At 39.9% G+C, this 11,937-nt stretch overlaps 1 protein-coding gene and 1 pseudogene across 2 annotated transcripts; one reads left to right on the top strand and one right to left on the bottom strand.

Annotated features, from left to right (window-relative positions):
* The first annotated feature begins 2,512 nt into the window (after nucleotides 1-2,512).
* LOC4329010 (probable leucine-rich repeat receptor-like protein kinase At1g35710) lies at nucleotides 2,513-5,783 on the top strand (annotated as a pseudogene). Its single transcript, XR_001543802.3, has 2 exons — nucleotides 2,513-4,802; nucleotides 5,031-5,783. The product of XR_001543802.3 is annotated as a probable leucine-rich repeat receptor-like protein kinase At1g35710 (transcript).
* A 176-nt stretch (nucleotides 5,784-5,959) lies between these two features.
* Nucleotides 5,960-11,578, bottom strand: LOC4329009 (NADPH:adrenodoxin oxidoreductase, mitochondrial). The gene is made up of 13 exons (XM_015771422.3): nucleotides 11,285-11,578; nucleotides 10,785-10,889; nucleotides 9,646-9,759; nucleotides 9,485-9,538; nucleotides 8,948-9,064; nucleotides 8,376-8,485; nucleotides 8,190-8,263; nucleotides 8,033-8,094; nucleotides 7,580-7,775; nucleotides 7,446-7,509; nucleotides 7,159-7,226; nucleotides 6,899-7,041; nucleotides 5,960-6,494 (listed from the first exon to the last, which is right to left on the bottom strand). The coding sequence occupies exons 1-13, from the start codon at nucleotides 11,444-11,446 to the stop codon at nucleotides 6,264-6,266; spliced, it is 1,500 nt and encodes a 499-aa protein (XP_015626908.1). The 5' UTR covers nucleotides 11,447-11,578; the 3' UTR covers nucleotides 5,960-6,263.
* Between the last annotated feature and the right edge of the window lie 359 nt (nucleotides 11,579-11,937).

Genomic DNA, 11,937 nt, shown 5'->3' with positions numbered 1-11,937 from the left:
TCTCACATCAAAATTCAAAACATTCGATTTAAATTTGAAAACTTTCATACCAAATTTAAAACATGCAACTTAAATTTAAAAACTTTCAACTCAAATTCAAATCTCTCAACTGATATTGAAGGTGAAAGATTCAATTTACAAAATATCGCAAAGAAAATTGCATGTGTGTGTGGAGAAAAAAGGGAGTGATTTCCAAGAAAAAAAAGAGAAACTAGTGCCTATTTCCCAAAAAAAAAAGGGGGGAGGACTAGCGCCGTGACTGTTGACAGTGTCCGTGCTGCCAATGCGTACGCGCTAATTAGCAAATTCACTAGGATTGAGGGCTGAGAGGTGGGATTTAGGTGTCTTCCTATTTTGAGGGTTTAGTGCTGGTTTTGTTGGATCTTGATTTTTTCCTCTTCACCCAAAAATTATTTGGGGTTTAATTTATGTGCCCTGCAGGACATGCAAAAGTTAGATTTTGTTTGCGTAGCTTTTTCTTTTTTTTAGATAATAGAAGCTTTATTGATCTTAGTCATCCAAGGATACTCCCGGCCTCTGCACCACGACAGTGCACACAGCCAACAAACTCCAACACACTCAAAATAAAAGAGAATAAAAACAGCGTGCAAGATCAAGGCCCTACAACCCGAAGACTAGGTCGCCACCCATATACCGGGGTAAAAAACTCCTTGACCACTTGCTCCAAATGTAGACAATCCGAAGTGACAAAGTCCTGCAAATTGGGTTTCTGGAGAATAACCCATGATCGGAGATAGCTTTTTCTTTTTAACTTATGTGAATAATAGGTTGAACTTCATCATTGAACTTAAGGTTTAGAAACAGTGGCTTATAAACCATGCATATAAGCTAAAATAAATTAATGAGCCTAAATTGATATATCATGTACAGTCACACCTTGTGCATTTTTATTATGCAAAGCTCAATATAGTACAGGTACTTTTTTTGTTGGGGAAATAAAAGAAAAATCAAGAAACTCCATCAAAACAATGAGCTTCTGGTTTATATTGTTAAAGTTTTTTTTTAAAAAAAAAACTGCGACGGTATTGAGAGATGGAAAAGTTTGACCACATGGCCAAAACAGAAAAAGGTTTGCAGATTACAAATCAAATGAAAGCCACAAAGAGTGAAGAGCATCTTCAGCAGAGCACCTAAATTAAGCCCCCAAAGAGTTTTTGAGGTGAAGGAAGAAAAATAAAGGTCCACCAGGGCTCCTATAAAAGGCCCCAAAATAGGAAAGCTCCCAAATTTCGCCTCCTAGCCCTTAATCCTGGGGACTCTAGGCCCAGCCCCTATCTCTCCTCTTTTTTGTTGGCGCGGTGGAAAATCCCAAGCGCGCACTTCTCTCGTCTCTCTCGCGCCTTGGATGCGCCGTCGCTGCCATTCTCCTTTTTTTTTGCGTAAGCCGTCGTCAACCTCGCACTCATCAACTCCGGCGATCAACATCCCACGCTGCCGCTCGTCTAGATCTATACTTTGCACATCGCTGCTCCACTTCCTTCTGCCCCTTTTCCCCTTTGCATTTTATTTCCATGGTTATGAATCTTGTAATTTAATCATTAATCTGCAGAAATCAACCTTCTATTGCTAATGTGCATTACTCATCGATAATTGCATCAATTAGTGACAGGTTGGATCAATAACTCAATATTCTAAAAACTGGAAAACAAGGTCTTTTTACTGAACTGATGCATAAAAGAAGCAGCAGCAGTGTACAGTATATGGGCCTTTGGCATTTGCTACTAGTCTATTTTAATTTTATTGCATCTCTTGCTCCAAAAATTTTTACATGTTTGAAAAATGAGTATATGGTATTGCCACCACACCATATTTACATGTTTGAAAATTTTGATTTTGAATTTGAATTGTGTACTTTGAAATTGTGAATTTAAGTATGGTTAAATTATACGTGTCAGAAATATTTAAGTTTGAATTATTGTGGTGTTAAACATAGTGTAAACATAGATTGTATTTTAAAATACAAGAGAAACATGAATAGAGGCTAAGAAATAGGGGCTACTGGTGGAGTTGGAGGTTTTTTTTTTTTTGTCCTTGGGAAATGGGGGCAGCCCACATTTAACTTTTAGGGGCTTCAAAATAAGGTCTATTGCTGAGATGCTATAAAAACTTTAAGAGGAGCAGCCAAAAGAAAAAATTAAAGCTTATTAGGGTGGGCGAAAAGCATGCGATTGCCCTCTAACCAATGTCTTGGAATATTGTTAAAGATATCCATACAGAGAAATAACCTCCCAACTAAACATGAACTTATGGAACTGCTACATGCGGATTTCCTTTCTAAACGTGCCAACGATGTGTTCTTGTATGAGCCAGGGATTTCATTGTCTTGCACATGGAGTGATGGAGGTGGACCTCATTCCTTGGGGCATTGACTGACTCCACTAGTCCTGTCAAGAGCGTGCATTATTGATCCATTTACCTGAAGTCAGTCAGAGTCAAGGTCTCCTTGGTTAAAGTGGCTCTCGCTTTCTGTCGACCCATCAATATGTACTATGTGTGTTTTAGAGCTTCACCTACACTGCCACTCAAAACACAAGATGAGACGACTAGTTGCCTCACAGGAGCTATTGCTGGTTCTGCTGATTTCGCTGCAGTGTCTTTCCTGCCTTGCAATTGCAAATCCTGCGTTGGATCGCCAAGCTGAAGCACTTCTCCAATGGAAATCTGGTCTAAGGGGCGATCTCTCCTACTGCGGGCTAGAGGAATGGAGCAACGCAACCAGCCCATGCAACTGGTCAGGCATATACTGCAGCTACAAGGTGCGCCGTGGCCATGAGCGTGATGCCATCCTAGTTGTGACAAACATTACACTTTTCTCATGTAACATCTCCGGTGGTTTGAGCAAGCTCCGATTTGCACAATTGCCTCATCTTGTCTTTCTCGACCTTAGCATTAACTCTCTCTATGGACCAATTCCGTCTGATATTGGTCGTCTTGCTGAGCTCTCGTACTTGGATCTCTCTAACAATAAGCTCACTGGATCCATCCCGCCATCGATAGGTAATCTTACGAACCTAGGATTCCTTGAGCTTTCTAACAATTATTTGTCACAAGGGATACTCAGTTGCTTGCCTGACACATTACATAACTTGCAGTACCTTGATTTAAGCCACAACAGCTTAACTGGCCCAATACCTTCCAGTTTGGGAAACCTGGCTAGATTGTATTTTCTAGATCTTGGATTTAACAATCTTTTTGGTCATATTCCACGTGAGATAGGGATGCTTCATAGTTTAGTTGCGCTAGATCTGGATCATAATAATATCAATGGCTCCATACCTACAACCATAGGGAATCTAACAAGTTTAAAGTCCTTGGATCTCTCCACAAATGAAATCACGGGTTTTATTCCTGAAAGTATAGGAAATTTGAGTTTAATAGAATTGTATCTCTCCATAAATGAAATCACGGGTTTCATTCCTGAAAGTATAGGAAATTTAAGGAGTTTAATAAAATTGTATCTCTCCACAAATGAAATCACGGGTTCCATTCCTGAAAGTATAGGAAATCTAACGAGCTTACAAAACATGGATCTTTCCAACAACCGAATCATTGGCCCCATCCCTTCAACCTTTTCGAAACTTATATCTTTAATAACACTGAAACTTGAGTCCAATGTGCTAAATGCTATACTGCCACCAGAACTAGGATTTCTACGTAATCTTTTTGTTCTAGATCTAAGCAGCAATCAGTTTACGGGAAGCATTCCACCTCAGATAGGACAGTTTCACCATTTGTCCTTGTTGCGCCTGCGAAACAACTTACTGACAGGACCAATACCAGAAGAGCTTGGGTATTGTACCGACCTAACTGAGTTGGATTTGAGCAGAAATAATTTAAGTGGTGCCATACCAATGACTTTCATGATGCTTTACCGATTACTTGAGCTGAATTTATCATACAACAGTTTGGGCGGCAGATTTTTTGGTTTCTACACAACTGAAGCCTCTTCTGTAGTTTCACTAGACCATAATACAGGTATCTGTGGTGATCCATTATATGGCTTGACACCATGTCAACCATCAAATCCAAATCCTGACAGTTTACATACAAATGAAAATTCCGACAGTAAACATCTTGTTCCGAGGCTACTTCTTGCCTTTGCAATGTTTTCTTGCATCTGGCTCGTGGGTGGAAGCATCACAGTGGTTTGTTGGAGAAGAAAACTTGCAAAAAAGGGCAAAGAAATCATCCCTGGAGACTTCGTTTCCATATGGAACTTTGATGCAAAGGTTGCGTTTCAAGATGCACTTTACGCAACAGAAAATTTTGATGAAAAATACTGCATCGGTGTTGGAAGTTATGGATCTGTCTTAGAGCTGAGATCCAAGGAAAAGGTGTATTTGCCATCAAGCTGCTTCACAGAATGGAAGATTACTTTGACATTGGAGCATTTCTTGCTGAGATTGAAGTGTTGACAAAAATCAGGCACCGTCGCATTGTCAAGTTGCACGGTTACTGCTCTCATTCACAGTGCAAATTTCTTGTATACGATCTCATCGAAAGAGGAAGTTTAGCGTCCATTTGGAATGACCAAGAATTGGCAAAGGAACTTGATTGGTGTAAAAGAGTCACTATTGTGATGGACATAGCTCAAGCTCTCTCTTACTTGCACCATGATTGTGATGATCCGATCGTGCACCGCGATATTAAAAGTAGCAACATCTTGCTAGACCATGATTTTAAGGCTTATTTATCCGACTTCGGCATGGCAAAGAAGTTGAAGGACAATTCATCTAGCTGGAGCACTATCTTTGCAGGGACATGTGGCTACATAGCCCCAGGTACATATACTTTTTAATCCTTAGCTAAGATGACAATGTGACATGATTTATCAAGCAAAATATCTTTGTAACTTGGCAAGTTTTTAGATTCCGGCTGGAACTGAACTGATCGGTACAAAAATCTTGTAGAATTTTTACAGTTCAAAGGGACACTTAATTCATAAAAAGAAATACTAGTATAGAAAAGTTTTTTTTCTTAACTAGCAGAACATTTTTTTTTTGCCACAGAACTGTCATCTACAATGGTGTTAACGGAGAAGTGCGATGTGTATAGCTTTGGTGTGGTTATGCTGGAAGTGGTGATGGGAAAACATCCTGGAGATCTTCTGCTACCGTTCTTTTGCCGAACAGAACAACATACAAAGCTCAAGGATATCCTGGACCAACGCATCATGGCGCCGACCACCGAAGAGAAGGATATCATCCTGCTTGTTCTGGTGGCTTTTGCTTGCCTGCAAATCTGCCCAAAATCCCGGCCAACAATGCAGCAGGTTTGTCAAGCAATGACAACTAGAAGTTTACCTGCTCCTATCCTGAAGCCCCTTGATGAGATCAAATTGCAGCATTTCCATGATTTTTGTGGAACTATACAGAATATATGATGAAATTTACATCATAAGGGGCGCATTTTGCATTAAAAAAAAAGAGAAGCCCCTTAATGAGATCAAACTGCAGCATTTCCATGATTTTTGTGGAACCATACAGAATATATGATGAAATTTACTTCATAAGGGGCGCATTTTGCATTAAAAAAAGAGAGAGGATATGTTCATGTAAGCTACACAAAGCATCTGAAGTTGAAGTTACAACGGCTACTGGCTTCAGGGACACTCCCTTTTTAGGCTTGCTTCTATCTGAGAGATCATTTTACATGCAGTGTAGTTCTTTGATTGTTTTTCTACGTCGAACAAAATTATTTATTTTTTGCCTGAACATGTACACTTTTTTTTTTGGACATGTCAATCGTGTGATGTTTGTCTCCATATGTTGTGACGTCTGTGACCACATAAGCAAAAGAGAGTACAGTTATTGAAATTGTGCATACTCCAAGGTAAGAACGCTCAATTGGAAGGAGAAGTGCAATTTCAAAACACAAGCCATAAGCAGTCAAGCAACCAGGAAAATATGAATCCAGCCGAGCCATCAACAAGCACAGATAATATGAATTGTTATGCATATTGTCAGGAATAATATTTTCTCCAAAGTTGGCAACGAATTGTCTCCAGGTTTCAAAAATGGATACCACAGGACAGTGAGAAACCATTTGTATGATAAGAAGTACCACTTTTGCACATTGTTGCAATACTTCACTTGTTACAGCTTTCCATTCTAGCTTTTCCGTGTACTATGCCAAAGTCAGTTGAAACTTTATTCCTGGTATCTCTATAAGAGCAGAATTGGCTTTAATGTAATTCTACAAGACATGCTAGAGAACAAAATTGACTGCCCTCACTTTCATCCCTAGTTTGAAGCCATCAGGATTTCATTCCAGGTTGTTATCTTCTCTCTAGGTTTGTTCTTCAGCTCACCTGCCATCTTTTCCTTAGAATCAATCTTTTCCCAGCCATCAAAAGGAACAAAGCGGATGTTCTTTTGTTCTAGAATCTCAAGGAGTCCCCTCCTGCCTTGCTTTTTTGAATCAGAAGGTCCCATGAACAACCCCTTCTTGTCATCTTCAAGGATGCTCGCCACCTGTATATAACAGTAAGTACAATATGTAGATAGTCTGTTAGTGAAATAAAATTATCAGCTAACCAAGAACTATAACTCCTGAAAAAGAGTCATCATGATTATTTCACAAGAACAGCCTTCCTCTACAAAGTAGCTATTCCATTGCAAAGACAGTAGTGGATGAGCAAATCCACAATAATTGAGGATTTGAGGTGTATATGGACCTAATGAACTTCCATGTTGGAACTTTCAAAACGAATAAATCAAGCTACTCCAAGATATATTTGAAGGCATTTGTTGAGTAAACCAAAAAAACTACTATAAGATTTAAGGTAAGCAACTATAAAGTTACACTCAGGCATCAGGGTGCCCATAAACCTCCTCAAACACAATGATAGAACATAAGAAAACAAAAAGGCACATACTGTTTCTTCGGCACAATGGAGATTTGTGGCAACTATGCCAGTTGGCCCTCTCTTTAACCATCCCACCACATACAGCCCTGGTTCCACTGTGGCATTCTCAGATTCACTACTCAAAACCCTGCCCTTCAAATTTGGGACAATTCCTGCAATAAACAAAGGATTGTGGCACAACTGTATTTACAAAATTTATTAAAGGATTAAATGATAAAACAAACACAAAAAAGCTCCATGGGAGTAAACACAAAGGTAATATCATGCACCTCTGTATTTGTCAAAGGGCAAACCTTCCACTGGCAAGGATTTGTATCCAATACTTTTCAAGACCAACCTAAGAAGAAAGATATGTATTAGGATTTGTAACAAATACTGTTAAAGGCCAATCTAAGAAGAAGAAAGATTATTAGATGAATCTACACACCCCAAGGATTGTAATCAATACTTTTCAAGATCAGTCTAAGAAGACACAAAATACATTAAATGAATCTAGGAAACCCCATAGAGCTGCCTGGTCAAAAAAACTCAGGAAAGTATGAACCAAAGCACTTACCCACATTTTAGATCTTCAAACTCACCAGTTCCAACTGCGACCTGCTTTCCAGCCACACCATCATCTATATAACCAACAGAATAATGTTTAAAAAAAGTCTGCAAAGATATGGTATTTCGTTTCTGACATCTGACCTTTTAAACAAGTCTTTTCAAGTTGCACGGCACCAACTGTCACACCATCTTCTGATGGGAGAAATCTGGTAGGTCTCCTAAAAAACACAAAGTGAAGCTCCTTTTGGCCATTATTATTCTTTCCTTTATGCGCAATTGCAGCTTTAGATAGTAGCTCGTACACCCTTCTTTTAATTCTACTATTCCTAATCTCCTCCTGCAATCAGATTGCTTTGCTCTATCACAATCACAAGCAAGATAACCTAAGAGAGAAGGTGGATGGAACATTCCGAAAACCAAATTGGCATCATGTTGACAGCAAGGTACTGTAGTAGCTACCAACATGGATGAGTAAGTTTTATTTCGTTATGAATTTAAATATTAGGAAATGAGGTCTCTAGTCCAGAATAAATATCGAAAAGAACAGTTACAGGTCCAGTAGCAACATGAAACACCTCATGTCATTGTACAAACCTCATCTGCAGGCAAGGTCACAAGATCAGCCTCCTTGATGAAGACATGGACGTTTTTCAAACCTGCATATATGCATCAAACATTCATTATTTAAAATGACAGAAAACTAATACAGACAACATTAAGCTACAGCTAATGAAACAGTAAAACAAACTACCTAAAATTTCACGTAGTTCTTTAGCTGTGCATGCTGCCTGTACTGGGCCCCTTCTCCCAACCAAGTATACCTTCCTTTACATACAAAAAAAATGCAATACAAATATTATCATCCATTAAAACTGAACTGATGGAAGGGATTGAAAAAATGGAACATGTTGTTTCAAATTCAAAAGATTGGACACACTTTATTGTGCTGCCACGGAGAGCATCCAAAGCATAATCAGCAATATCTGTAGCAGCCAACTCAGATGTACAACGAAGAAGAATACGGGCAACATCAAGAGCAACATTTCCCTGCATATCATCAGAAGCACAGAAGAAAACTGGTATTAAAGGATGGGCCAAAAAAAAGAATATTTAACTGGGCACATGACACATTTCCCATAAAAGGATATTTTCTTTTGCAGTAAGTTAGCAGAAACAAAACAAATTTTCTTCAGGATAATGAACACTTGAACTTATGTGTCTAACACAGCTATATAATGCTGAAGTGTAAGCACTGCAGAGTGCAGACAACATAAACCTCAAATGGAAGGAGCCAGAAATCATATATGAAAGGAAGATTTTCTCCATTAAAATTCTGGGAATACTTCTACAGGATATATCTACAAATAAATCTGCCAATTTTAATGAACCAGAAGAGTTCTTCAATTCAAATGAAACCATAGACAGACTGTACTTTGAATAGAAATAGAATATATGAAACAATTATCTTGGCAGCATGTTAGATTGTTGGCAATCATAAAATCAACACACCTGGCCTAGAACAACAGCAGAATCTGTGCTTTGCAAGTCAGGTGCCAAGTTGCACATGTCTGGATGTCCATTATACCACCACACAAACTCTCGAGCCGAATGTATTCCCCTCAGATCCTATAACAAAGATGACACTGAGAATAAACAACTCACACGCATGATGAAAAAACAAAACGAAAATCATAAGATAAATTGATAGCACTACACAATCTTGCCAATATCCGAAATAAAAAAGTTGTTATTTCAATGGCTTGTGACATCCTGTTTCAGCATAAATACATGAATTTTGTTTCTTCAGTGTTTTATTCCCTGCATGCAATTATTTGGTGATTACACAACTTATCTTGTCTCTTTCACTTTGTGTTAGTATGGTTGTAAACGTTATATGCACTCTCTTTATTAAGCGATACCTAGACACAACCATCTCATAAAGATACATAAACAAATTCCGAACAATTGTTCACAAATAACAAAATACTACAGTTGCCCATAAACAATATTTGACATAGAGACCAAGGGAATCCAAGTTAGGTATACCTCCCCAGGAATACCAAGTGACCTATCACTTTCTGCACCATAAGCAAGAACAACCTGTCCAGCAGTAAATACATCAGTGTAACACAGTCAGAAATGATGGTAAAAGATATATATCAGTTTGCCACAAAAAGGTAGCCACTTGGCTATAGTCTAAAACTTACAACATCATATGTCTTCCGAAGCTCTGATAGAGATACATCCCTTCCTAGTGTTACATTCCCATAGAATTGACAGCGGTCATTTGCAGCTACACGAGAAAATTGATTTACCACAATCTGTTGGAAAGTTTAAGGTGAACTTAATCTTCTAAGAAATGCATTTAGTGTTACAAAAATGCATATAGAGAAGGTGGATAAAACCATGATGTGAGAAGCAATGTTATCTGATCGCTGATCGATCCTGATCGCCAAGGGACCGACCAGGATGATTAATCGTCGATCAACCTCGATTAATCGACCTGATCGGTACCATGTATACCAGAACCTATAGTGCATAGTATACAGCAATCAAAGTACTAATAATTGATGGTAAGATGGTCACTTACTTGCCCTAGTATAAAGCAATCAAAGTACTCCCTCCGTCCCAAATTATAGGACGCTCTCTTTTTTAGGAAATCAAACTCAATAGCTTTTGACTAATAATCATATTAACCATATCTATGCTAAGTATTATGCATGTTATATCACTAGATTCATATTTTGTATTATTTTCATGTGATGCTAATTTCATATTCATTGGGAACATAACATGGAATAAATTATTGGTCAAAGTATATCATTGAAGATCATGTAAAAAAATATAGGCCTTATAATTTGGGACGGAGGGAGTATAAAGCAACCAGCAGTAGTAGCAGTAGTAGCACATATTCACATGTGCTAAACTCTAACACTTGTTCTAAAAGTGATCGATAGGTGCTCTGATCGGACAATTAGTCGTGCTTTATCAAAGATTAATCAGACGATCAGATTTCTGATCGAATGAGTGTCCTTGATCGGAGTTAGGGGACCGATCAGGACGATTAATCAGACGATCAGATAACACTGGTGAGAAGGCATTTAGTAGCAGCCTAGTCAGCACTAGTTTGTTGATAAGAACAAGAGAACCACATGTGCAGAATATTGGTCTAATTGACTAGAAACTTCTTAAAAATGATGCAGCCACTGAAGAAATAGAAAATGATTCACAACCTCTAAGCAAAACGTGATTCGCTCACCTAAAATTACTGGTGGCGACTTGTTATAGACTAATAATAGATCAAATTTGAGTTTGGTGGTTATAAAATAATAAGGAGAACGCTCACCTTTGTTTCTGGATGATCTGGAGCCACTCCAGATCGAACTAACCCAAAAGGTGTCGGCAGCCTATCAATAATATCGACCTGTGCTCCTTCATGGCCCTTAAGCATCTGCTCAATCCACCATAAGAGCACTCGATAAACACCCACAGAAGTTCAGAAAGGGTACAATAGCTTGCAAAAGGAACAGATTTGCAACAAAATTTGCCTGCCAATGTACTTTTCTTTATTCAGCGAAACATAAGCAATGACGCGTTCAGGTGCGTTAATTGGTAACAGAACATGGTTCAGAATTCAGCATTTTGATCTGCATGTTGGAGCAAAATAATATTTCTAGGTTCCACCACATTTGAGATTTGACATCTACACGCTCTCAGACTAAAATAATTTCACAAGCAAGTATCTTCAGAAGCAAACTAGAAGTGGATTTCAGGTCATCTGACAACTACATTACAGTGGGGAAATTGGAGAAAGGACCCTATAGGAAGAGAGGTAGCAGCCCGTACCTTGTCGGCCGTGTAGAACCCGGCGGGCCCGCTGCCGACGACGCAGACGTGGAGCGGCTCGCGCGAGGGCGCGGCAGCGGCGGCGGAGGAGAAGGCCCTCGGCCGCGGGAACAGCAGCAGCAGCCTCCTCGCCGCGTGGTGGAGAGGCCTCACGCGCCCCATCGAAGGCGGCGGTTGGAGTCAGGTGAGGGGCTCGCCGACACACACCTCTCCTCGGCGGCGGCGGCGGCGGCGGAGGCGCTTCGAGGAGGGAGATGGAGGCGGCGGTGAACGGCCGGAACTGAGCACGTCGACGAGGTGGAGGGGGGTTGGGGGCGGAGCTAAGTGGGCTGAGCTAGCAGGAGATGGTGGGCTCGGCCCAACGTAAAAGAAATTGCTCGGACTGGGCTGGGTGCAGAGAGAGTGGGAGACTGATGAACTTGGGCTTTGTCACATACATGGGCCATGCTCGTAACACACGCGCATCATGTGACCGTGATTGTTGCAAATGTGGATTGGAAAAAGTACACCGAAGGTCCCTCAACTTGTCAGCGTGATTAAAAAACGTCCTCGAACCGCAAAACCAGATATACGAGGTCCCTTAACTATACAAAACCGGTCACCTTGATCCCGGTTTTATCCCACGTGGCAGCTGAGTCAGTGTGGGACCCACG

Source organism: Oryza sativa, chromosome 2 (genome assembly GCF_034140825.1).
Source record: "Oryza sativa Japonica Group chromosome 2, ASM3414082v1".
Classification (NCBI taxonomy): Eukaryota; Viridiplantae; Streptophyta; class Magnoliopsida; order Poales; family Poaceae; genus Oryza; species Oryza sativa.
The sequence above is the reverse complement of the archived record's forward strand: the minus strand, read 5'-3'. Positions and strand labels throughout refer to the sequence as shown.

Excerpts from the sequence above, each read along its gene's own strand:
- LOC4329009 (XM_015771422.3), bottom strand. The coding sequence starts at position 11,446 with ATGGGGCGCGTGAGGCCTCTCCACCACGCGGCGAGGAGGCTGCTGCTG. Across the intron at positions 8,486-8,947 it reads CTGCTGTTGTTCTAGGCCAG|GGAAATGTTGCTCTTGATGT; the intron begins GTGTGTTGATTT and ends GATGATATGCAG. Across the intron at positions 8,264-8,375 it reads CTCCGTGGCAGCACAATAAA|GAAGGTATACTTGGTTGGGA; the intron begins GTGTGTCCAATC and ends TTGTATGTAAAG.